The 27,518-nt window shown below is 44.3% G+C and overlaps 1 protein-coding gene across 3 annotated transcripts in view; it reads right to left on the bottom strand.

Moving 5' to 3' along the window:
* Positions 1-27,518, bottom strand: part of LOC135550740 (tyrosine-protein kinase CSK-like) — a 46,787-nt gene that overhangs the window by 4,612 nt on the left and 14,657 nt on the right. For all 3 annotated transcript variants that reach the window (XM_064981829.1, XM_064981819.1, XM_064981838.1), the window contains 4 exons: positions 15,061-15,137; positions 3,486-3,599; positions 2,688-2,800; positions 119-338 (listed from right to left, as the gene is read on the bottom strand). In XM_064981829.1, coding sequence (XP_064837901.1) covers positions 119-338; positions 2,688-2,800; positions 3,486-3,599; positions 15,061-15,075 — 462 coding nt within the window. In that variant the 5' untranslated portion in view covers positions 15,076-15,137. The remainder of the gene's footprint in view (positions 1-118; positions 339-2,687; positions 2,801-3,485; positions 3,600-15,060; positions 15,138-27,518) is intronic.

The raw sequence follows: 27,518 nt of genomic DNA, 5'->3' as shown, positions 1-27,518 counted from the left end.
TCACTCAGCGTCATTGACGAGTACCTTAACACCGTACAGGGAAGGCAGAGTGGGAGGGAATAGCCTAAACAGTAAGAAATGGGGAGCGTTTGGGACTGACAGGCTGACACCGCCTTACCTCCACCAGCTGCATGAGGTTCTGGAAGAACTCCTCCTCGTCGATGCTGAGCTTGCCGTTGTGGTAGATGATGCGGTAGTGCTCCACCTTGCCGTCACAGCTGACACACAGGGTGTAGTCCCCAGGGTAGTTGGTGCTCTCCCTCGCCAGGAACAGACCAGTCTCTGGGGGGTAGAGGAGGAGCTCTGCCTGCTCCCTCGTTATCTTACCATGGAACCATCTGGAGATGGACATGAGAAGGAGAGGAGAGAGGGGGAGGGACAGGACACAGAGATAGGGCCTTAGTGGACTACAGAAAATTACCATACCAAGGTCATCAAAAGGGCAAAAAGACAATTTATAAGTAGAGGGGAGATCTACTCATTATTATTATTATTATTATTGCTAGCGTGTAATGTTGGCCATGTAACACACATACAAAGCCCTGTATTAAAGAGTTGATAAACAGTCAGTCATAGACAAGGTAAAGGGGACAACAGCAGTAGATCAGCATAATGTAAGGCAGTGGCATTTCTAGGCAGTTGCACTTAGAGCAGTGGAGTGAGTCTGTGTCTCAAGGAGCCAGTGAGAAAGTGCCTTGGCGTAAACAGGAAACGCAGACACAGAAAAACACACATGGGCAGGCAGAGACGGAAACTGACACAGGCTCTGCAATAACAGGAAAATGCAAAGCAGCTCAGGGCAGGCAAGGCAGGGTCTACCAGACCTCTCTATTCACAGAGAGGTGAGACCACACAGAGGAGAGAGAGGCTTTTAGAGAGAACAGCAGTGGCTCTCATCCCCTCAGAACAGTCTATGAAGCCTGCCCCCGGCTGACCGCTAGGCAAGCTGCAGGACACTGGACTTAGAAAGCTCTCTTACGGAAAACACACGTGGTTCAACACATCCTCCAAACACGGCCTCCATCTCACCTCATGTACAAGATCTACAGGCTTCTACTGGATAAACTCCACCCCTTGCTTGGCTTTTTCCTTAAGATGATTCATCTCTTATCTGTAGTAGACCCTAACACAGAATCCCCCAGCAGTATGGAAACAGGAGCAGTAGGAGGTCCACAGGGGTCTCTCTGGGGGCTGGTGAGTTAAGGGTAATCAAAGTGTGTAATTGATTTACACAGTTCCCTTCCTCCCTCCCTCCGTTGCCCAGCACAAAGACAGACAGAGCAGGGCCTGTGCAAATCGGCTTAATGCGGAGGGAGGATTGAGTTGATTAGATCAGCGGAGCTGCTTCTCCATGGACAGCAGCCTCCTTAACTCCCATTAATCTGAGAGCAGGCGCAGTAAGCCAGCAGTCAGCCAGACACTGAGTAACCAACAGCCAAAACACAGGAGCTACCAGCCAAACATATGACCAACCGGTCAGACTATTTAATGAGGAAGCAGGGCATGTAACGTCATTTATATGTTTCAGTTTGTGCCATTCACTAGGGAGAACAGGCTGCTAGAAGTAAGGGGGGAATAGAGTAAGGAAGGACAGTGGGGAAGGAGGTAGGAGAGAGAGACTGCAGTGAGCAGAGGACGGAGGCCCTTTGCCAGTCTTCTTTAGGGTGGTGCTGTAACCCCACCTCCCTTCCAACAAAGTGGATGATTACCAGCAGGTGGCAGCAGTGAGCTGTGAGGTCAAAGAGCAGCATCTCTCAGGGTGTGGAGATCAACAGACCCAAGAACACAGCTGACACTGTTAGTTATAGAAGCCAACAGGGAGTTTTCCCCAAGACATCTGTTACCAATTCATAATAACATAACAACAACCCCCCTCAGACTCACACCACTAACCACTCCTCTCTGAGGGTATCCACAGGGCTGATGTATTATTGGCTGTATTTACAGAGAGTTTGCTCTCTTACAGCTGAAGGAGGAGAGTAGGAGGGCAGTGGACTCTGCCCAGTCCCTCCACTGGTGACCTCTACTTCATAAGGACAGCAAACCCACCGACTCCCTCTAGCCAGTTCCCTGTCCAGTGGAGTAGCCTTGCCTTTGTTCTTCCTTGTAACACTTGACTGGTCACCCTTCACCACACAGCTTGAGCTTTCCTCTCCTCAGCTGGGCGGTTAAGCTCAGAAGAATGAGATGTCGGGGGAGAGAGTCTGCAGTGTGTGTGTGTGTGTGTGTGTGTGTGTGTGTGTGTGTGTGTGTGAGTGAGACACACACCATCAGTGTGTTTTGGTCCAACACGTTTGAGTGCATCAACTTCAGCCTTGTCCTGTGTGTGTGAGTGAGTGAGATAATCACAGAGTTATCTCCTGGCCTCCAGTTTTATACCATTTGCATAAGTCTAATTTTTTTCCTCTTTTGAAATAGCTGGCCCTTCAAAGAGCCAGATTCAAATCGGAGCGACACTTAGCCCCACCCACATTGGCAGGCAGCCACCCAGAGAGCAGACGGGACAGAGAAGAGGCGGTAAAAAAATAAAACATTACCAACATCTCCTGTCAGGCCTTTGTAACACCCCCCTTCTAATGAACTAAGCACCATAGTCATACCTTTAATATACAGTGAAACATGGGAATTTCTCACAGGTAAGGGCACATCTTATGTGACAGAGCAGCAAGGTCCTATCATGTACTTACGGCATAAGACTGAGTTTTCCCCCTGACTTGACCCCTTCCCTTTTCTGGACGTAGTTAGCTGGGATGGTGCCCTCTCTGCCCACTGTGTTCTTCGCTTTGTACCAGTTGGAATCCTGAAATAGAGGTTAAAGGGTGTTTCTGCTGCTAAGGGATCGGTGTGCTAACGTAGGCTAAGTAACAAAACATTTTCCCAGGACATAGAAATATCAGATATGGACAGAAAGCTTGAATTATTGTTAATCTAACTACACTGTAAGATGTACAGTAACTGTTACTGTGAAATAATACCATGCTATTATTTGAGGAGAGTGCACCATTATGAACTTGAAAATGTATTAACAAACCAATTAGGCAGTCTTGATACAACATTTTGAACAGAAATGCAATGGTTAATTGGATCAGTCTAAAACTTTGCACATACACTGATGATCTAGTGGCCAAAATCTAAATTGTGCCTGGGCTGGAATAATACATTATGACTTTCTTGCATTTTAAAGATGGTACGAAAAAGTGTGTGTTGTCTTTTACCAGATCCAATGTGTTATATTCTACTACATTAATTTCACATTTCCACAAACTTCAGTGTTTCCTTTCAAATGTAATCAAGAATATACATATCCTTGCTTCAGCTCCTGAGCTACAGGTGTCATTTTAGGTGAAAATTGAAGGGGAAAAAAGGGTCCAATCCTTAAGAGGTTTTTAACACCGTTGTATAATACCTGTATAACTACACAAGTCCAGCACTATAACGGCTTTACACTTCCATTTCCACAGTTTGGAGAGGTGAGCCGTGCTTACCCTGGTGACTCCAATTATGGTCAACACATCTCCTTTACAGAAAGGCAGGTCCTGTTCATTCGTCGCCGGGAAGTTGTACTTGGCTACACACTCTGTGCCAGGCAACCATGGCACCTAGGTCACGAGTGAAGAGGAGAGGCGCTGTTATAAAGGCTGAGATTGACTACAGTGAAAGGTTACAGATAGTCATAGCTTGGATGAGTGAATTGCATTTACGTCGTCATTGACACTCGGGAGAAATTCAATTGCAATAGGGTTAAAATAACACATAACAAGCATTTAAAAAAAAGGTCTACTATTCAAATCTTAAATAAGCATGCACCATTCAGAAAATGTAGAACAAAGAACAGATATAGCACTTCGTTCACTCCAGACCTGACTGCCCTTGACCAGCACGAAAACATCCTGTGGCGTACTGCATTAGTATTGAATACCCCCCGCGATATGCAACTTTTCAGGGAAGTTCGGAACCAATATACACAGGCAGTTAAGAAAGCAAAAACTAGCTTTTTCAAAAATACATTTGCACAAACTCCAAAAAGTTCTGGAACACTAAAGTCCATGGCGAATAAGAGCACCTCCTCCCAGCTGCCCACTGTACTGAGGCTAGGAAACACTGTCACCGATAAATCTACGATCATTTCAATAAGCATTTTTCTACGGCTGGCCATGCTTTCCACCTGGCTATCCCTACCCCAGTCAACAGCTCTGCACCCCCTAGAGCAACTTGCCCAAGCCTCCCCATTTCTCCTTCACCCAAATCCAGATAGCGGATGTTCTGGATCCCTACAAATCAGCTGGGCTAGACAATCTGGACCCTTTCTTTCTAAAATTTATCTACTTCTCAGATAGAGTTCAGTGTGTCAAATCGGAGGGCCCGTTGTCCGGACCTCTGGCAGTCTGTGGGGGTGCCACAGGGTTCAATTCTCGGGCCGACTCTTCTCTGTATACATCAATGATGTATCGCTAGCAGCTGTCTTGCTGCTGGTGATTCTCTGATCCACCTCTACGCAGACGACACTATTCTGTAAATTTCTGGCCCTTCTTTGGACACTTAACAAACCTCCAGATGAGCTTTAATGCCATACAACTCCACTTCCACAGCCTCCAACTGCTCTTAAATGCAAGTAAAACTAAATGCATGTTCTTCAACCAATAGCTGCTCGCACCCACCCGCCCGTCTAGCATCACTACTCTGGATGGTTCTGACTTAGAATATGTGGACTACAAATACCTAGGTGTCTGGTTGTGACGTAGAAGTCCGTCACTGGCCGCGGGCAGCATTTGGTTCTTTAACGCACACACATATTCATCACTCCTCCCTGCGCCATTATAAGATAAGTTAACAATGTGGGTCGACACACAAATTAACTTCTGTCTTGGTGCATGCATTTCACACTTGTCAATGTTCATATTTGAGAGATACAATAATTATTATACTTATCAATGTTGTGGATGAGCGCATTGTTTGTTTGTTCTGTTCCTCTCTCTCCATCTCTGTAGCTTCCGGGTATGCTGGAAAAGGACCCGAGCTAAGGGAATTGGGTTGGCTTTATAGTGCCTGTCCCAAATGGCTCATTAATGCATATGGGCATATTGAAAGATATTGTCAGTAGTGATGTAATGTTGTAAATGTTATGTTGTGATATTGTTTAAAACCGTGTTGCAATGTATATCCTTTAGTATGTTTAGTTCATGGAAAATGTAGGTTTGTAATGTTAATTGATTAATTAACTAGGGTTAATTGTTCTGAGGGGAGGGGCTAGCCCTACAAAAGGAGCCTCTCTTTCAGTCATGGAGGGGCAGTTTGGATTGAGCTATGGATGGGGCAGCATTGTTTTTAAGCTGTCCCATAAGGTAGACATTGATGGCAGTACTGTTGTTTTTTGTTCCGGAATCACTTGTAAATAAACACATTTGCGGTTCCGCCATATTTTTTATTTTGATAGAGGTTAGGTTATCCAGTTTAGCCTTCTGGCCTACTCTACGTGACATATGGTGGCAGTGGTGGGATTTGAACCCACGCCTCCTTAGAGACTGGTTGCTTGGGAATGCAGCCCAAAGCGGGTGGTAAACGCCATCTAAGGCTAAATACCGGCACGAGACCGATAGACGACAAGTACCGTAAGGGAAAGTTGAAAAGAACTTTGAAGAGAGAGTTCAAGAGGGCGTGAAACCGTTGAGAGGTAAACGGGTGGGGTCCGCGCAGTCTGCCCGGAGGATTCAACTCGGCGGGTCAGGGTTGGCCGTTCCGGTGTGGTCGGATCCCCTCGTGGGACTGATCCCTGGTCGGGCTCGCCCCCCGCCGGGCGCATTTCCTCTTGTCGGTGGTGCGCCGCGACCGGCTCTGGGTCGGCTTGGAAGGGCTTGGGGTGAAGGTGGCTACCGGTTTCGGCCGTGAGCTTTACAGCGCCCCTGCTCCGTACTCGCCGCTTTCCGGGGCCGAGGACTTAGTACCCGCTGCATCATGTCCCCCTGCGGGGGGGCACGGGGCCCCTTGCCCCCGGCGTGACTGTCAACCGGGTCGGACTGTCCTCAGTGCGTACCCAACCGCGTTGCGTCGCCAGGGTAGGGATCGGCTCACGTAAAACTGGCACCAGGGGTCAGCGGCGATGTCGGCAACCCACCCGACCCGTCTTGAAACACGGACCAAGGAGTCTAACGCATGCGCAAGTCAGAGGGTTTTCTCCGAACACACCCCGTGGCGCAATGAAAGTGAGGGCCGGCGCGTGTCGGCTGAGGTGGGGGTTGGGCGCACCACCCCACGGGGTCGGGTGCACCACCGGCCCGTCTCGCCCGCTTTGTCGGGGAGGTGGAGCGTGAGCGCATGCGATAGGACCCGAAAGATGGTGAACTATGCCTGGGCAGGGCGAAGCCAGAGGAAACTCTGGTGGAGGTTCGTAGCGGTCCTGACGTGCAAATCGGTCGTCCGACCTGGGTATAGGGGCGAAAGACTAATCGAACCATCTAGTAGCTGGTTCCCTCCGAAGTTTCCCTCAGGATAGCTGGCGCTCGAAGTCTCGCAGTTTTATCTGGTAAAGCGAATGATTAGAGGTCTTGGGGCCGAAACATACTAAAGGATATACATTGCAACACGGTTTTAAACAATATCACAACATAACATTTACAACATTACATCACTACTGACAATATCTTTCAATATGCATTAATGAGCCATTTGGGACAGGCACTATAAAGCCAACCCAATTCCCTTAGCTCGGGTCCTTTTCCAGCATACCCGGAAGCTACAGAGATGGAGAGAGAGGAACAGAACAAACAAACAATGCGCTCATCCACAACATTGATAGGTATAATAATTATTGTATCTCTCAAATATGAACATTGACAAGTGTGAAATGCATGCACCAAGACAGAAGTTAATTTGTGTGTCAACCCACATTGTTAACTTATCTTATAATGGCGCAGGGAGGAGTGATGAATATGTGTGTGCGTTAAAGAACCAAATGCTGCCTGCGGCCAGTGACGGACTTCTACGTCACACTGGTTACGTCAACTCTCCTTCCAGACTCACATCAAGCATCTCCAATCCAAATCTAGAATCAACTTCCTATTTCACAACAAAGCATCCTTCACTCATGCTGCCAAATATACCCTCGTAAAACTGACTATCCTACCGATCCTAGTCACCATAGCAGCACCCACCCGTAGCACGCGCTCCAGAAGGTATATTTCACTGGACACCCACAAAGCCAATTCCTCCTTTGGCCGCCTTTCCTTTCAGTTCTCTGCTGCTAATGACTGGAACGAATTGCAAAAATCACTGAAGCTGGAGACTTAGATTTCCCTCACTAAATTTAAGCATCAGCTGTCAGAGCAGCTTACAGATAATTGCACCTGTAAATAGCCCACCCAACTACCTCATCCCCATATTTGTGCCAGCAGCATACCACCCTGCATACCACTGCTGGCTTGCTTCTGAAGCTAAGCAAGGTTGGTCCTGGTCAGTCCCTGGATGGGAGACCAGATGCTGCTGGAAGTGGTGTTGGAGGGCCAGTAGGAGGCACTCTTTCCTCTGGTCTAAAAATATCCCAATGCCCCAGGGCAGTGATTGGGGACACTGCCCTGTGTTGGGTGCGGTCTTTCGGATGGGACGTTGAACAGGTGTCCTGACTGAGGTCATTAAAGATCCCATGGCACTTATCGTAAGAGCAGGGGTTTTAACCCCGGTGTCCTGGCTAATAATCCCCAGTTCACAATTGGCTCATTCATCCCCCTCCTCTCCCCTGTAACTATTCCCCAGGTAGTTACTGCAAATGAGAACGTGTTCTCAGTCAACTTACATGGTAAAATAACGGGGGTAAAAAAATTATTTTGCTCCTTTGCACCCCAGTATTTCTACTTGCACATTCATCTTCTGCACATCTATCGCTCGTGTTTAATTTCTAAATTGTAATTGTTTCGCCACTATGGCCTATTTATTGCCTTACCTCCATAATCTTACTATATTTGCACACACTGTTGACTAAGTTAAATTTATTCCATGTGTAACTGTGTTGTTTGTATCGCAATGCTTTGCTTCATCTTGGCCAGATCACAGTGTTAAATGAGAACTTGTTCTCAACTAGTTAAATAAATGTGGCAGGAAAAATAATAGCTACACTGGTTTGTCCAACACGCTGTTCAGACCATATAGCATGTGGGCCTATTCTTTAGGCATTAACTGAGGCTCCTACGTCTAACCGGTGGTGTTGTGGCATTAGTGTTGTAAATAGCATCTTCACAGGAGTCATGGTTGTATGTTATCAGCTAGAGGCAATGACAGTACACAGCAGCGTCTGTGTGTGTGAGAGAGAGACACAAGGTGTGTCCAAAATGGCACCATATTCCCTGGAGGCTCTGGTCATAAGTAGTGCACTATATAGGGAATAGGGTGGGACACAGCCACTATCCTCATATAACCTGGTGTATTCCTGAAGCAATGCTCTACGCACAGCTCTGTATGTCTGATATCGTTATCGGGACACACATCCCTCAATCATTTCCTGATAGGAGTCAGAGAGACGAGCGTCACAGAGGGAGCGATGTGAGAGTTATGTACTGTTGTGTGCCAAAGATTAAAATAATTTGGGGTGATAAGCAAATGTGAATATGGGGGATGCAAGGGGGTTGTAATCATGCTTTGTGGCTGCTGGCCGATGAAAAGCAGAAGCACTAATGTCAGTCGGGAAATATGACACGTCTGGAAGGGGCACAGCACATTAGAATGTGTGTGTAAGTAGGATGCGTGCGTGCATTAGTGATTCATGGGTCGACTCATAACCTGCAGTCCCCGTGGTCGTATCTACTGGCAGGCGCGTTTAGGGTCATGACATATTGTGTGGATGAAGGTGGGTTGGGTTGAATAAAAGAGAAAACAATACCTTTAAAAAAAAAATAATAATAATGTAGAATTCTTGTGCATTTTATAGTAACAGGCTACACTGGTTCTCTTTCATTACTTTAGGCTGTCAGCCTGAGCTTCAGGGCCCAACTGTACGTGCGTCAAATCGCCTATACACCAATCACAAAATTATTTTGGGAACTGGCAGAGAAAGTTGGGAATTTAATTCAATAAGAGAAAAGCTGCGAAATGGAAAGCTGAAAATAAAGAGAAGCGAGGGCCAGAGAAGTAATGTTTGGGAAAGCATTGGTGACGTGGTAAGAGGATGATAGCAGTGTTCTGTGTGATGGCTCTGTACAAATTTGACAGTCAAGACTGGGGACATCAAATATGCCTATGGCACATCAAGGGAACAGTAGCCTATTGTTCAGATGGATTCAATGGAAAATTAAATCTGGACACTAACCTCTCATAGCCTTAATATTAACACCTGCAGAATTACACATTTCTTGCAGTAAAATGATAGACCAAATGTAGGCAACATTTTTTACTCAGGAACAGGAGTGGAGAAATATGATTTCTTTCATCTAGAGAGAATGCAAATGCACAGTTAGACGGCACCTCTTCAAGCGGTATATTTGTTGGAATCATAAAAGCTGATAGTATTACAACCACATAAGATTTCAGTTCTGCTTGGGTGCATATTTTATCAGAAACATGTTGGGTCGTTTTCATAGCTTTCTATTTCCTTACAATGGGTCAAAATTTGCACAGAAAATCTTCTGTTTTGAGTTTAAAATTAAAATTTTAAAAAATCCTTCCACCCAGTCCCTAAACGTCTAAGCAGGGATGACAGAACTTTAACGATGTCAACTAGATAGAATGAATGCTTCAATCGATTTATGACAATATTATGTTGAGCAAGGATTTATTTAGTCTTCTCCAGCAGTGGTTCTCTACTGGTGCATGGTTATAAGTGGGTTGTAATTTAATCTCAGATGCTTTTCTTCAATCACAGTATTTTCAATATTGAGCTATTAGCAGAACGATTGTGGTCTCAAACCTGCGAGTTTATTAACCATCATCAAGAATATCGGTCTCTCAGACAATTTTTCTTGGGTCACAAAAACTATATCTATTTTGCCAATTGAATTGATCCCCTCTACCACACGGAACCCCACTAATCTACTAACGGAAACACGAAATGGCTAAAAACTGAACACCATTCTACGCTAGCTTGCTGCCAATGGCCCGGCCAGCTGTCTGAATCGCCGTGACCCCAACCAACCTCACTACTAACTGGACCCTTATGATCACTCGACTAAGCATGGCTCTCCTTAATGTCAATATGCCTTGTCCATTGCTGTTCTGGTTAGTGTTTATTGGCTTATTTCACTGGAGAGCCTCTAGCCCTACTCATTATACCTTATCCAACCTTTCAGTTCCACCATCCACACATGCGATGACATCACCAGGTTTCAATGATGTTTCTAGAGACAATATCTCTCTCATCATCACTCAATAACTAGGTTTACCTCCACTGTAGTCACATCCTACCATACCTTTGTCTGTACATTATACCTTGAAGCTATTTTATCGCCCCCAGAGCTCTCTTTTGATGACTTCTGTAACCGTAATAGCATTGGTTTCATGCATGTTAACATTAGAAGCCTCCAAAATACAACATTTTCAGGCAAGATAGAACGGCCAAAGGGGGCGGTGTCGCAATCTACTGCAAAGACAGTAGCCTGCAGAGTTCTGTCCTATCCAGGTCTGTACCCAAACAACTTGAACTTCTACTTTTAAAAATCCACCTCTAAAAACACATCTCTCACTGTTGCCACCTGCTATAGACCACCCTCTGCCCCCAGCTGTGCTCTGGACACCATATGTGAACTGATTGCCCCTCATCTATCTTCAGAGCTTGTGCTGCTAGGCGACCTAAACTAGAACATGCTTAACTTCTTGGAACTCTAGGGGCGCAATTTCATTTTTGGATGAAAAACGTTCCCGTTTTAAACAAGATATTTTGTCACAAAAAGATGCTCGACTATGCATATAATTGCTACTGTTCGAAAGAAAACACTCTGACGTGTCCAGAAATACAAAGATCTTCTCTGTGTGTGCCCTTTAACGTGAGCTTCAGGCAAAACCAAGATGAGATGGCATCCAGGAAATGACAAGGATTTTTGAGGCTCTGTTTGTCATGATCTCCTTATATGGCTGTGAACGCAAGAGGAATGAATCAACCCTCTCTGTCGTTTCCCCAAGGTATCTGCAGCATTGTGACGTATTTGTAGGCAGATCATTGGAAGATTGACCATAAGAGACCACATTTACCACGTGTCCGCCCGGTGTCCTGCGCCGAAATTGGTGCGCAAAAGTCACCTGGCAGTATTTTTCCAAGGAATACAGAGAGGAAAGCAAGCTTCCACAAACTGCATGTCAATGAAGAGATATGTGAAAAAACACCTTGAGGACTGATTCCAAACAACGTTTGCCATGTTTCGGTCGATATTATGTAGTTAATCCGGAAAAAGTTTTACGTTGTAGGTGACTGCATTTTCGGTTCGTTTCAGTAGCCAGGCGCAATGTAGAAAACGGAACGATTTCTCCTACACACAGACGCTTTCAGGAAACACTGCGCATTTGGCATGTGACTGAGAGTCTCCTCATTGAAAACATCAGAAGCTCTTCAAAGGTAAATGATTTTATTTATTTGGTTATCTGGCTTTTGTGAAAATGTTGCGTGCTACATGCTACACAAAATGCTATGCTAGCTTTGCATACTCTTACACAAATTAGTCCATTTCTATGGTTCAAAAGCATATTTTGAAAATCTGAGATGACAGTGTTGTTAAGAAAAGGCTAAGCTTGAGAGCAGATGCATTATTTTCATTTTATTTGCGATTTTCAGAAATCGTTAACGTTACATTATGCTAATGAGCTTCAGGCTATAACTGTATACAGGTTTTTTTCATAGCCAAACGTGAACAAAACGGAGCGATTTGTCCTACACAAATAATATTTTTTTGAAAAACTGCACATTTGCTATGTAACTGAGAGTCTCCTCATTGAAAACATCCGAAGCTCTTCAAAGTTAATGATTTTATTTATCTGGTTTTTGTGAAAATGTTGCGTGCTAAATGCTATGCTAGCTTTGCATACTCTTACACAAATTAGTCCATTTCTATGGTTCAAAAGCATATTTTGAAAATCTGAGATGACAGTGTTGTTAAGAAAAGGCTAAGCTTGAGAGCAAACGCATTATTTTAATTTTATTTGCGATTTTCAGAAATCGTTAACGTTGCGTTATGCTAATGAGCCTGAGGCTTTAGTCACGATCCCGGATCCGGGATGGGAAGTTTCAAGAGGTTAACACCCCAGCCATCCTACAATCTAAGATTGATGCCCTTAATCTCACACAAATTATCAATGAACCCACCAGGTACCACCCCAAAGCCGTAAACACAGGCACCCTCATAGATATCATCCTAACCAACTTGCCCTCTAAATACACCTCTGCTGTTTTCAACCAAGATCTCAGCGATCACTGCCTGCATCCGTAATGGGTCAGCAGTCAAACGATCTCCACTCATCACTGTCAAACGCTCCCCGAAACACTTCAGCGAGCAGGCCTTTCTAATCGACCTGGCCGGGGTGTCCTGGAAGGATATTGACCTCATCCCATCAGTAGAGGATGCCTGGTTATTTAAAAAGAATGCCTTCCTCACCATCTTAAATAAGCATGCCCCATTCAAGAAATTTAGAAGCAGGAACAGGTATAGCCCCTGGTTCTCTCCAGACCTGACTGCCCTTAACCAACACAAAAACATCCTATGGCGTTCTGCATTAGCATCAAACAGCCCCTGTGATATGCAACTTTTCAGGGAAGCTAGAAACCAGGCAGGCAGGCAGAAGAGCAAAGGCTAGCTTTTTCAAGCAGAAATTTGCTTCCTGCAACACAAACTCAAAAAAGTTCTGGAACACTGTAAAGTCCTTGGAGAATAAGAACACCTCCTCCCAGCTGCCCACTGCACTGACGATAGGAAACACGGCCACTACCGATAAATCCACTATAATTGAGAATTTCAATAAGCATTTTTCTATGGCTGGCCATGCTTTCTACCCGGCTACCCTGGTCAACAGCACTGCACCCCCCACAGCAACTCGCGCAAGCCTTCCCCATTTCTCCTTCTTCCAAAGCCAATCAGCTGATGTTCTGAAAGAACTGCAAAATCTGGACCCAAATCAGCCAGGCTAGACAATCTGGACCCTTTCTTTCTAAAATTATCTGCCGAAATTGTCGCAACCCCTATTACTAGCCTGTTCAACCTCTTTCGTGTCATCTGAGATTACCAAAGATTGGAAAGCAGCTGCGGTCATCCCCCTCTTCAAAGGGGGGGCACTTGACCCAAACTGCTACAGACCTATATCTATCCTACCCTGCCTTTCTAAGGTCTTCGAAAGCCAAGTCAACAAACAGATTACCGACCATTTCGAATCCCACCATACCTTCTCCGCTATGCAATCTGGTTTCAGAGCTGGTCATGGGTGCACCTCAGCCACGCTCAAGGTCCTAAACAATATCTTAACCACCATCGATAAGAAACAATACTGTGCAGCCGTATTCATTGACCTGGCCAAGGCTTTCGACTCAGTCAATCACAACATTCTTATCGGCGGACTCAATAGCCTTGGTTTCTCAAATGATTGCCTCGCCTGGTTCACCAACTATTTCTCTGATCGAGTTCAGTGTGACAAATCGGAGGCCCTGTTGTCCGGGCCTCTGGCAGTCTATGAGGGTGCCACAGGGTTCAATTCTTGGCCCGACTCTTTTCTCTGTATACATCAATGATGTCGCTCTTGCTGCTGGTTATTCTCTGATCCAACTCTACGCAGACGACACCATTCTGTATACTTCTGGCCCTTCTTTGGACTGTGTTAACAACCCTCCAGACGAGCTTCAATGCCATAGGACTCTCCTTCCGTGGCCTCCAATTGCTCTTAAATACAAGTAAAACTAAATGCATGCTCTTCAACCGATCGCTGCCTGCACCTGCCCACCTGTCCAACATCCCTACTCTGGACGGTCCTGTCTTAGAATATGTGGACAACCACAAATACCTAGGTGTCTGGTTAGACTGTAAACTCTCCTTCCAGACCCATATCAAACATCTCCAATCCAAAGTTAAATCTAGAATTGGCTTCCTATTTCGCAACAAAGCATCCTTCGCTCATGCTGCCAAACATACCCTTGTAAAACTGACCATCCTACCGATCCTCGACTACGTCACTTACAAAATAGACTCCAATACCCTACTCAATAAATTGGATGCAGTCTATCACAGTGCCATCCGTTTTATCACCAAAGCCACATAGACTACCCAGCACTGCGACCTGTACGCTCTCGTTGGCTGGCCCTCGCTTCATACTCGTCATCAAACCCACTGGCTCCAGGTCATCTACAAGACCCTGTTAGGTAAAGTCCCCCCTTATCTCACCTCGCTGGTCACCATGGCAGCACGCACCTGTAGCACGTGCTCCAGCAGGTATATCTCTCTGGTCACCCCCTAAACCAATTATTCCTTTGGCCGCATCGCCTTCCAGTTCTCTGCTGCCAATGACTGGAACAAACTACAAAAATCTCTTGAACTGGTAACACTTATCCCCCTCACTAGCTTTAAGCACCAGCTGTCAGAGCAGTTCACAGATTACTGCACCTGTACATAGCCCATCTAGAATTTTGCTCCTGCACCCCCATTATTTCTACCTCTACTTTGCACATTCTTCCACTGCAAATCTACCATTCCAGTGTTTTTGTATTTTTTACACATTTTTTGTTGTTGTTTTTACTTGCTATATTGTATTTACTTCACCACCATGGCCTTTTTTTGCCTTTACCTCCACTCTCACCTCTTTTGCTCACATTGTATATAGATTCATTATTCTACTGTATATTTGTTTTACTCCATGTGTAACTCTGTTGTTGTATGTGTCGAACTGCTTTGCTTTATCTTGGCCAGGTCGCAAATGTAAATGAGAACTTGTTATCAACTTGCCTACTTGGTTAAATAAAGGTGAAATAAAAAGAAATTTAAAAAATATGCGCAAAATGTTATTGGGCCTCTGATTTTCACATACAGTTGGATGGGTTATTAGCAATTGCGAGCAGGGGTGAACAAACAGTTGACTTTCGCACTACTAGCATGTGCAGGTGTGTTCTCCTCTCACCTGGATCCCAGACATGGTAAAGGGGGTGTGGGAGGTGTCCTCAGGCAGGTGTCACTGGTCAGCTGGCACCATCAGAGCTGCAGGACAACAGAAGAGAAGATAGTCAGTCAACCTCTGACAAACACCACACTGGAACAGGATGTATGCTCAGCCTGGTAGACAACCACATTTTGAACCAGATTCAAAATGTTACTCTGGTTAGTTCTATTAAACAGCTTTAATCTGCAGTTTACTGTAGGTCAACTCAACTCAGTAGCTGTGAATAAGATTCACATGCAGAGGAAAAATAGTCTGTCACTGCCTTGTTTTTCAACCAATGTGCATGAACACTGGCACAACCTCATCTACTGCAAAAATACAACAACAAAAAAAAAAACACTTAATGTGCAGTTATAGACTGCAATAGCCTACGTACTAGAATTTGTGAAATATAGGCCCCCAAAAAATAAAGACTGCTCTATGCAGATAATCATTTCAAAGCGCTAATAATTGCGCCTCTCCACGGTGACCTTCAGAGCGAGGTGAATGCATGAGAGTTGATCCTCCCAAAGGAAATGAAGCCTCCCTCTGCCTGTTGTCCACTACTCAGATCGCTAAAGCTAAACCCAACACTTTCTCAGCTCATCTGTGTCAGGCAAAGCGCTGTGCTTGTGAGAGCTGAATGATCTGTATTGGCTGGTTGTAGCCGACCCTACAGTGTTTCTACCTACAGTAGACGGGCAGTTCTGAGAGAGCAGTATGTAGGCTAGGCTACAGTATGCAGGGCTGTAAGAGAGCAGTATGGTCTGTATCAACTGCATCTAGGCTACATTAGTGAGCAGTGTGATCTGTTTTGGCTGGATCTAGGCTATAGTATGCAGGCAAAACACAGCAGATGCCATGCCTGAAGCGTGTCTCTGTGCTCTGTCGCTGAGGATGAGAAAGAGGAGGAAGCCAGAGAAAAGACTAGAGGCATCAGCTGCATCAGACAAAAGGCACATGGTCAATTCACCACAGGAGGGCCAGTACAGTATCTCACAACCTCATCCACTGCCTCTCAACTCAGGCCGGCCGAGAACAGGAAGTGAGGGGGAACTGGAAGTGGCTGACTCGTATTTTCCGATGGCTCGGTGTTGTGGTGGTGGTGGGGGGGGGGGGTCGGAACTCCATAAATGTACGGTAGAGTTCTAGAACCATTAAATTATGCATGTCTCATCCATACAGCCACTATGGTGTATCAATGGCTCACAGCACAGCAGAGCACTGCGTGTCCTGTATCCTGTGTTAAAACAGGAAGTTGACTAATTGCAGACTGCTGCAGATCTGTATGCAAACTGACAGAGCCAAATATAGCAGCTCTGGTATACCCAGAGGTCACCCACTTTTCTATTTGGAATTCTTAGTGTCAGTCAGTGCAAAGGGAAAGCATCACAACAAAAACCTGTTGTTTTTAATAATAAATACACATCTCTAATCTAGCCTACTTCCATCGTCCTCTAAGAGGGACTGAACATCCTCCTCACTTCAGTGTCAGTCAGTGTTTGTGTGTGAAACAGCCATATTCCATCATCCATTGCTCCTATAGTGCTCCTATAGTGCTCCTATAGTGCTCCTATAGTGCTCCTATAGTGCTAGTGAAAGGAGAAGATTCAACACAGAGCCGGTGAGGAAATACAGGCAAGGTTTCTGAACCAAGGTAGGAAGGCGGATTACATCTGAGAAATGAGCTCAACTCCAGCAGCAGTGTTGACGTACTGAGGTCAAAGACAGATGCTTAGCACCCACTCAGCAAGTCTAGTTCACCGAGGTGCCTACACACACAGCCATGTGAGTGATGCTCTATACCTCAGAGTGCAATTCTCTCCTTTCCCACTCCCTCATCCCTCCATTCTTTTCAGCTCTCAAAGGCTCCCTGATGATATCGCTACCATGGAAACCAACAGTGATGTAACACACATTATACAGCCATGATAACTGCCTCTTCATATAGCAGAACACTCCTTTCTCTGCTGAGTTCAATGACAGTCATTAGGTGCTCCATTTAGGCTACATTCACACTAGGTCTAAATCAATTCATTCACAGAGCCAAGAAATACTGCTGAGAAAGAGACACCGTACTACAGACAACCATAAATAAACTCCATATTCCAAGCATAGCGCTCTGCTGAGGTATCTAGTTGGAAAAACTTTACGCCACTCTCCAGTGTGTGTAAAAAACACACCTCTCTAAAAGGAAAACCATCAGTCCAAAACCTCTCAGTACTCCTCTCTAGCCATCTAGTGTTGAATGAACACGGACAACGATAGTATCCACAGCAAAATCTATTATTTCTACCATGTCATGCTTATGTGTAGTCAACAAGCACTAAGCAAGTAGGTACTGTATATATGTTTGCCAGAAGAGCCTCCCAGATGAATAGCATTGCTTCAGCTACATGTGGAGAGAGATCATTCTGCTTGTGCAGTCAGGGTGCTACTTATTGTTTTCCTGTGCTGGCTGAACTCTCCATGGCTGCAGCTGGTCGGAAGTGAACAGTAATTCACACTTTCAAAAACAACCACACAATCATGATTAGGCCTACAGTATGTAACAACTACGCCAGTGACAGACATGTGTTGATATGTGCCACATATGAGTAGTAAGCTAATGTTTCTCAACAGCTTATACATGACAGGTTGCTCCAGGTAGAAATGGATGGTGCAGAGTTCACATTTCAGTACTCGACTACCTTACATGACCGGAGTGTCTGGCAGTTGTGGTCGGTGCCGTTCTAGATTAGGAAGGACTTTTTGTTTTACTGAGCATGGCCTTATTTCAATTAAAGCATATTGGCTGACTGTCATTCATATTCCATATCAATAGGTTTAGGTTACTAAATGATCATCTAAATTTGTCCTATACCCATCATGAGGTTGCTACAACGTAGCCTACAAATTAAAGTTCATAACATAGGTGCATGCACAGGTCAAGAGACAAAATTGGAGTCATCAAGGTGAAACAGTGACACATTCAATACAGCCTTGAACACTCTTGCCTGCATCTCGCTGATATGGGGTGTCATCATTAGTCGAAACAGTTGCAAAAAGAAACAAAAACAAGTTTATAGGACAAATTTCAGTTAGGTCCCTCCCAATTTCAATCCATTTGCTTTTTTATTTTATTGATTTATTTCACCAGGTAGGCTAGTTGAGAACAAGTTCTCATTTGCAACTGCAACCTGGCCAAGATAAAGCAAAGCAGTGTGACACAGACAGAGTTACACATGGAGTAAACAATAAACAAGCCAATAACAAACAAGTCAATGACACAGCAGAGAAAAGAAAGTCTATATACAGTGTGCGCAAAAGGCATGAGGAGGTAGACAATAAATAGGCCATAGCTAATAATTACAATTTAGCAAATTAACACTGGAGTGATAAATGAGCAGATGATGTGCAAAAGAGCAGAAAAGTAAATAAAACAAAAATGGTATGGGGATGAGGTCGATAGATTGGGTGGGCAGTTTACAGATGGACTATGTACAGCTGCAGTGATCGGTTAGTTGCTCAGATAGTTGATGTTTAAAGTTGCTGAGGGAAATAAATGTCTCCAACTTCAGCGATTTTTGCAATTCGTTCCAGTCACTGGCAGCAGAGAACTGGAAGGAAAGGCGGCCAAATGAGGTGTTGGCTTTGGGGATGATCAGTGAGATATACCTGCTGGAACGTGCTACGGGTGGGTGTGGTTATCGTGACCAGTGAACTGAGATAAGGCGGAGCTTTACCTAGCATAGACTTATAGATGACCTGGGGCCAGTGGGTCTGGCAACGAATATGTAGTGAGGGCCAGCCGACTAGAGCATACAGGTCGCAGTGGTGGGTGAAAAAAGGTGATTTGGTAACAAAACAGATGACACTGTGATAGCCTGCATCCAGTTTGCTGAGTAGAGTGTTGGAAGCTATTTTGTAGATGACATCACCGAAGGTCGAGGATCGGTAGGATAGTCAGTTTTACTAGGGTAAGTTTCGCAGCGTGAGTGAAGGAGGTTTTGTTGCGAAAAAGAAAGCCGATTTTGGATTGGAGATGTTTAATATGAGTCTGGAAGGAGGGTTTATAGTCAAGCCAGACCCCTAGGTATTTATAGTTGTCCACATATTCTAGGTCAGAACCGTCCAGGGTGGTGATGCTAGTCGGGCGGGTGCGGGTAGTAAACGGTTGAAAAGCATGCATTTGGTTTTACTAGCGTTTAAGAGCAGTTGGAGGCCACGGAAGGAGTGTTGTATGGCATTGAAGCTCGTTTGGAGGTTAGTTAGCGCAGTGTCCAAGGAACGGCCAGAAATATACAGAATGGTGTTGTCTGCGTAGAGGTGGATCAGTCCAGCCGTCTTCAGCGACCTGGCCAAGGCTTTCGACTCTGTCAATCACCGTATTGTCACAGTACTGTATTTTATCGATGGCGGTTATGATATCGTTTAGTACCTTGAGCGTGGCCGAGGTGCACCCGTGACCGGCTCGGAAGCCGGATTGCACAGCAGAGAAGGTACAGTGGGATTCGAAATGGTCAGTGATCTTTTTATTAACTTGGCTTTCGAAGACTTTAGATGGGGAGGGCAGGATGGATATAAGTCTGTAACAGTTTGGGTCTAGGGTGTCACCCCCTTTGAAGAGGGGGATGACCGCGGCAGCTTTCCAATATTTAGGGATCTCGGAACGATACGAAAGAGGTTGAACAGGCTGGTAATAGGGGTTGCAAAAATGGCGTCGGATAGTTTTAGAAAGAGAGGGTCCAGCTGATTTGTACTGGTCCAGGTTTTGCAGCTCTTTCAGAACATCTGCTGTCTGGATATGGGTGAAGGAGAGGCTGGGGAGGCTTGGGCGAGTAGCTACAGGAGGTGTGGAGCTGTTGGCCGGGGTAGGAGTAGCAGGAGGAAGGCATGGCCAGCCGTTGAGAAATGTATTGAAATTTTCGATTATCATGGATGTATCAGTGGTGATCGTGTTACTTAGCCTCAGTGCAGTGGGAAGCTGGGAGGAGGTGCTCTTGTTCTCCATGGACTTTACAGTGTCCCACAACTTTTTGGAGTTAGAGCTACCGGATGTGAATTTCTGCTTGAAAAAGCTAGACTTTGCTTTCCTGACTGACTGCGTGTATTGGTTCCTGACTTCCCTGAACAGTTGCATATCGTGGGGACTATTCGATGCTATGACAGTCCGCCACAGGATGTTTTTGTGCTGGTCAAGGGCAGTCAGATCTGGAGTGAACCAAGAGCTATATCTGTTCTTAGTTCTGCATTTTTTGAACGGGGCATGCTTATTTAAGATGGTGAGGAAATTACTTTTAAAGAATGACCAGGCATCCTCGACTGATGGGATGAGGTCAATATCCTTCCAGGATACCCGGGCCAGGTCAATTAGAAAAGACTGCTCGCAGAAGTGTTTTAGGGGGCGTTTGACAGTGATGAGGGGTGGTCGTTTGACCGCGGACCCGTAGAGGATACAGGCAATGAGGCAGTGATCGCTGAGATCCTGATTGAAAACAGCAGAGGAGTATTTGGAGGGCAAGTTGGTCAGGATAATGTCTATGAGGGTGCCCATGTTTACAGATTTAGGATTGTACCGGTTGGGCTCCTTGGTGATTTGTGTGAGATTGAGGGCATCTAGCTTAGATTATAGGACTGTGTAAAGCATATCCCTGTTTAGGTCACCTAACAGAACTAACACCGAAGCTAGATGGGGGGCGATCAATTCACAAATGGTGTCCAGGGCACAGCTAGAAGTGGAGGGGGGGGGATAACAGTGATACTTATTACTTATTTCTTATTTCTGGAGAGGTTCATTTTTAAAATTAGAAGTTCAAACTGTTTGGGCATTGACCTGGAAAGTATGACAGAACTTTGCAGACTCTCTCTGCAGTAGATTGCAACTCCTTCCCCTTTGGCAGTTCCATCTTGATGGAAAATGTTGTAGCTGGGTATGGAAATCTCAGAATTGTTGGTGGCCTTCCTTAGCCAGGATTCAGACATGGCAAGGACATGGCAGAGTGTGCTAAAGCTGTGAATAAAACACACTTAGGGAGGAGGCTTCTGATGTTGACATGCATGAAACCAAGTTTTTTTCGATCACGGAAGTCAACAAATGAGGGTGCCTGGGGACACGCGGAGCCTGGGTTTACCTCCACATCACCCGAGGAACAGAGGAGTAGTAGGATGAGGGTACGGCTAAAGGCTATCAAAACTGGTCACCTAGAGAGTTGGGGCCAAAGATTTCTGGGCGTGGGAGAATAGAGTCAGGGCATAATGTGCAGACAGGGGTATGGTGGGGCGCGGGTACAGCGGGGGTAAGCCCAGGCACTGAGTGATAAGAGAGGTTGTATCTCTGGATAAGCTGGTTATAATGGGTGAGGTCACCGCATGTGTGGGAGGTGGGACAAAGGAGGTATAATGAGTGGAACTAGGGGCTCCATTGTAAACAAAAACAATGAACTAACCTAAACAACAGTATACAAGGCATAGAGAGAGACATACAGCGAGGCATAAAGTAATCACAGGTGTTGATTTTGAGAGCTAGCTAAGACAACAGCTAATCAGCTAAAATAGGGCTTCCATTTAAGAAATGTTTTGCAAAAGAATTGGCAGAACGAATACACCCCTGATTACTGTCACACAGTTCACTTTCATAGCAGCCAAATACAGCATCATTACTATGCGCGTTGTACTGTATAATTCCTCCTTTCACCTTCACTTGTAGCCTTCAGAGCACAGTCAAACCGTCATACCATAACAAAACCGCTACAGCCTATAAAAAATAATATAAAAAAAAAAAAAAGAAAAAAAAAAAAATCGGGACTCAATATTTTTTCCATGGCACAAAAGAACTACACACTTAGCAGACCAAATTCTTTGGTCCTTTAAAAAACTGCTGTATGTAAAATAGTTTGTTATAGGTTGGAAAATGACTCTGGATGACAATGTTTTCCTAAAGAAGTTAAATCCACTTAGTTTCCTTGCCACAATACTAATTATATCAAAACTGATATCATCCCAGCCCTAGTTGTAACTATAATAACGTTATAGTCAACCAAATCAAATGTATATATTAGTAATCCCACAGTCCAATCCAAGTCGGAACTAGAAGCACAAGCATTTCGCTACACTCGCATTAACATCTGCTAACCATGTGTATGTGACAAATAAAATTTAATTTTGATTTGATTTGAAGTGGACAAATCACAGTACAGTGTACTACACGCAGTTACAACGGCAGGCCCCGGCGGCAATTAATAAAACAGAAATTTTACCTTGGTCTCACTTGGAAGAGTTGCCGTGTTGGATAGCCTTAGCCAGCTACCGAACATAAATAGCATTCTTCTCTGTTTGAGTTATTGTTGAGGAGCTTAAATTAAACTGCATTAGTTGGTAAACTAAAAGGTAAACCAAGAAATATATAGCTCGATCTCCCTCTCCCTGCCTCTTTTCCTTAATTTGTTCTAAACTGTTCAACTATCATCTTTGAGTCAACTACTCACCACAATTTACGCACTGTAGTGCTAGATAGCTATAGTTTATGCTTGCAGTACTAGATTCATTCGCTGATCTTTTGATTGGATGGACAAGATGTTAATTCATACTGCAAGGGGTCTGAGTGGCTGGACGACTTCCTAAAGAAGTCATCATAATTACTGTGAAAGTCTACGGAAGGGGAGAACCATGAGCCTACTAGTTGTTTTAAGTCAATGTACCCAGAGGACGACAGAAAATAGCTATCCTCCAGCTACACCATGGTGCTACCATAGAGGGTGCTGTTGAGGCTACTGTAGAATTGCTTACAAAACAGTGTGTTTTCATCAATTATTTGGTGACATGTGAAAGTTAATGTTGGGAGGAGTTTCATGGTAGGCTCAGAGGTTGCAGGTGTGTTGGTGTGTGTGCTGGGCCTGTAGCACAGAGAAGTTGTTATTGTAGAGTTTACTGGCAGCAAAGAAAGGTAAGGGGAGAAATATGGAAATGTGACATACTGACTATGTAAATACAGAGCAACAGCTCACACTACAGTACACACACACACAGAGCTCAGTGGAGTGGTCCGATGTAGACGGGACAAGTGCACAACCAATGACTCAATAGTTTAGTTCCTATTGATTAGCCTAACCACAACAAAAATCACAAGACGGGTGACCTATGTTCTATGAAACATGATGTCATTGCATAGAGTATGGAAGTCACAAGTGTTATGCAAACAAGTGAGATATCATTATTCTCTTTGCACAGAGGCATAGTGTAAACAATTCTATGGTGAAAAGCACAGTAAGTCCAGTGTCGTGACTGGTGTCCTCACAGCATCTACTTTCTACTAGCCTCAGCCTAACTGAGTGAGGAGAACTGAACATGGACCCTCCCTTGCAGCGCAGAGTGGAAGTTTGAGGTATTGTGCTCTGTTTGGAGTGTTGGCGGTTCTAAAGCAGGGCCCAGATAGACTGTATCTGGCGGCTAAATTGCTGCAGTCAGACAAGGCCCAGCTGTCACGGTGTTGTCTGCTGCCGCTCTCCTACAGTCACTAGCAGCAGGAACCAGGAAGTGAGCTACAATTAGTGCTAGTGCATTGAGACACGATGTGCCCTGAGATAGAGCAGCCTGGCTCCCTGAGTCTTAAAAGCCCTTCTGTTCTTTTCATTTCTGCCCTAATCCTGTGTCCCGGTGCCCCAGCAGCACTGCAGAGCAGAGAGAACAGTCAAATGGCACAACGCGGTATCATGAGTCGCATGGCTCTTCCACAACAGGACCAGGTCAGCACCCCTACCACAGAGAAGACAGGTGACTCAATATCTCACATGGCAATTTCTCTGGCAAAATACTGTTTTAAAATGCTGTCCCCATTACACCATTCAGTGCTGGCGAGCTTCCCTCAGGCTAGGTGTTTGTCAACGTCTACATAAAAAGGCACCACAAGGGACACACTATACTAACAATTGGGTTAGTTTCCGTCCAAAAATAGAATACACAAGCCTTTGATTGTGGGGAATACACAAAGGTAAAAGTGGAACAAGTGCAACAGTGAGAAGAGAATGATGATATTTGAGTGAAGTGATCAGCCTAGATCTGGATTCCTCTGTTTAAGACGAACAGAGCCGAAACGATATGTTTTCTCATTAAATAGTGCGATTTGATATCCAAAACATATTGCTCACTGCTGCAAAGAAACAAGATAAAGTTCTCATCTGTCATGGAAATACAAGTGCTGAAAAGATGTTGGCTCCCCATTTAAAAATAATATGGAGAACAAGCTACAGGATTCAACATACCAGAGTTTGAGGAGGTACAGCCGACTAGCTTTACCTAGCAAAAAAAATATCATATATACACTGCTCAAAAAAATAAAGGGAACACTAAAATAACACATCCTAGATCTGAATGAATGAAATACTCTTATTAAATTTCTTTACATAGTTGAATGTGCAGACAACAAAATCACACAAAAATGATCAATGGAAATCAAATTTATCAACCAATGGAGGTCTGGATTTGGAGTCACACTCAAAATTAAAGTGGAAAACCACACTACAGGCTGATCCAACTTTGATGTAATGTCCTTAAAAACAAGTCAAAATGAGGCTCAGTAGTGTGTGTGTGGCCTCCACGTGCCTGTAAGACCTCCCTACAATGCCTGGGCATGCTCCTGATGAGGTGGCAGATGGTCTCCTGAGGGATCTCCTCCCAGACCTGGACAAAAGCATCCGGTAACTCCTGGACAGTCTGAGGTGCAACGTGGCATTGATAGATGGAGGCTACCTCTGGCGAGCACATGGAGGGCTGTGCGGCCCCCCAAAGAAATGCCACCCCACACCATGACTGACCCACCGCCAAACTGGTCATGCTGGAGGATGTTGCAGGCAGCAGAACGTTCTCCACGGCGTCTCCAGACTGTCACATGTGCTCAGTGTGAACCTGCTTTCATCTGAAGAGCACAGGGCGCAAGTGGCGAATTTGGTGTGAAAGGGAATATCAATTCCAGAACAGTAGCAAAGGACCTTGTGAAGATGCTGGAGGAAACAGGTACAAAAGTATCTATATCCACAGTAAAATGAGTTCTATATCGAAATAACCTGAAAGGCAGCTCAGCAAGGAAGAAGCCACTGCTCCAAAACCACCATAAAAGCCAGACTACAGTTTGCAACTGCACATGGGGACAAAGTACTTTTTGGAGAAATGTCCTCTGGTCTGATGAAACAAAATAGAACTGCTTTGCCATAATGACCATCGTTATATTTGGAGGAAAAAGGGGAGGCTTGCAAGCCGAAGAACACTATCCCAACCTTGAAGCACGGGGGTGGCAGCACCATGTTGTGGGTGTGCTTTGCTGCAGGAGGGACTAGTGCACGTCACAAAATAGATGGCATCATGAGGAAAGAAAATTATGTTGATATATTGAGGCAACATCAGTCAGGAAGCTAAAGCTTGGTCGCAAATGGGTCTTCCAAATGGACAATGACCCAAAGCATACTTCCAAAGTTGTGGCAAAATGGGTTAAAGACTAGAGGTCGACCGATTAAATCGGAATGGACGATTAATTAGGGCCAATTTCAAGTTTACATAACAATCGGAAATCGGTATTTTTGGACACTGATTTGGCTGATTTTTATTTTATTTTTTAAAAACCATTATTTAATCTTTATTTGACTAGGCAAGTCAGTTAAGAACACATTCTTACATTCAATGACGTCCTAGGAACGGTGGGTTAACTGCCTTGTTCAGGGGCAGAACAACAGATTTGTACCTTTTCAGCTCAGGCATTCAATCTCGCAACCTTACAGATAACTAGTCCAACGCTCTAACCACCTGCCTCATGAGGAGCCTGACTGTTATGCGAATGCAGTAAGCCAAGGTAAGTTGCTAGCTAGCATTAAACTTGTTATAAAAAACAATCATAATCACTAGTTAACTACACATGGTTGATATTACTAGTTTATCTAGTATCCTGCGTTGCATATAATCGATGCGGTGCGTATTCGCGAAAAAGGACCGCTCCAATGTGTACCTAACCATAAACATCAATGCCTTTCTTAAAATCAATACACAAGTATATTTTTTTTAAACCTGCATATTTAGCCAAAAGAAATACAGGCAATATTAACCAGGTGAAATTGTGTCACTTCTCTTGCGTTCATTGCACGCAGAGTCAGGGTATATGCAACAGTTTGGGCCACCTAATTCACCACCTAATTCGCCAGAATTTCAGATAATTATGACATAACATTTTTTTTATTTTACCTTTATTTAACCAGGCAAGTCAGTTAAGAACACATTCTTATTTTCAATGAAGGCCTGGGAACAGTGGGTTACGACAGATTTGTACCTTGTCAGCTCGGGGGTTTGAACTTGCAACCTTCCGGTTACTAGTCCAACGCTCTAAGCACTAGGCTACCCTGCTGCTACCCTGTTTATTCTGTATTGCTGTAATTGTAATTATTACAAATAATTTTAAATTTTATATAAATCGGAATCTGTTTTTGAAGGTTGTGCAATGCAACAGGAATATTTAGATTTATGGATGCCACCCGTTAGATAAAATACGGAACGGTTCCGTATTTCACTGAAAGAATAAACATCTGGAAACTATCATCTCGAAAACAAGATTTGACCATATTAAATGACCTAAGGCTCATATTTCTGTGTATTATTACGTTATAATTAAGTCTATGATTTGATAGAGCAGTCTGACTGAGCGGTGGTAGGCACTAGCAGGCTCGTAAGCATTCATTCAAACAGCACTTTCATGCATTTTGCCAGCAGCTCTTCGCAATGCTTCAAGCATTGCGCTATTTATGACTTCAAACCTATCAACTCCCGAGATTAGGCTGGTGTAACCGATGTGAAATAGCTAGCTAGTTAGCGGGGTGACCGCTAAAAGCATTTCAAACGTCACTCGCTCTGAGACTTGGAGTGGTTGTTCCCCTTGCTCTGCATGGGGGGTGGCTGTTGTCGATGTGTTCCTGGTTCGAGCCCAGGTCGGGGTGATGAGAGGGACGGAAGCTATACTGTTACACTGGCAATACTGAAGTGCCTATGAGAACATCCAATAGTCAAAGGTATATGAAATACAAAATTGTATAGAGAGAAATTGTCCTATAAATACTATATTAACTACAGCCTAAAACTTTTTAAGTGGGAATATTGGAAGACTCATGTTAAAAAGGAACCACCAGCTTTCATATGTTCTCATGTTCTGAGCAAGGAACTAAACATTAGCTTTAGCTTTCTTACATGGCACATATTGCACTTTTACTTTCTTCTCCAACACTTTGTTTTTGCATTATTTAAACCAAATTGAACATGTTTCATTAGTTATGAGGCTAAATTGATTTTATTGATGTATTACATTAAGTTAAAATAAGTGTTTATTCAGTATTGCTGTAATTGTCATTATTACAAATAATTTTTAATTTTATATAAATCGGAATCTGCTTTTTTTAGTCCTCCAATAATCGGTATCGGTATTGAAAAAT

This window comes from Oncorhynchus masou, chromosome 1 (assembly GCF_036934945.1).
Source record: "Oncorhynchus masou masou isolate Uvic2021 chromosome 1, UVic_Omas_1.1, whole genome shotgun sequence".
In the NCBI taxonomy this organism is placed as follows: Eukaryota; Metazoa; Chordata; class Actinopteri; order Salmoniformes; family Salmonidae; genus Oncorhynchus; species Oncorhynchus masou.
This window is presented reverse-complemented; position numbering and strand designations above follow the sequence as displayed.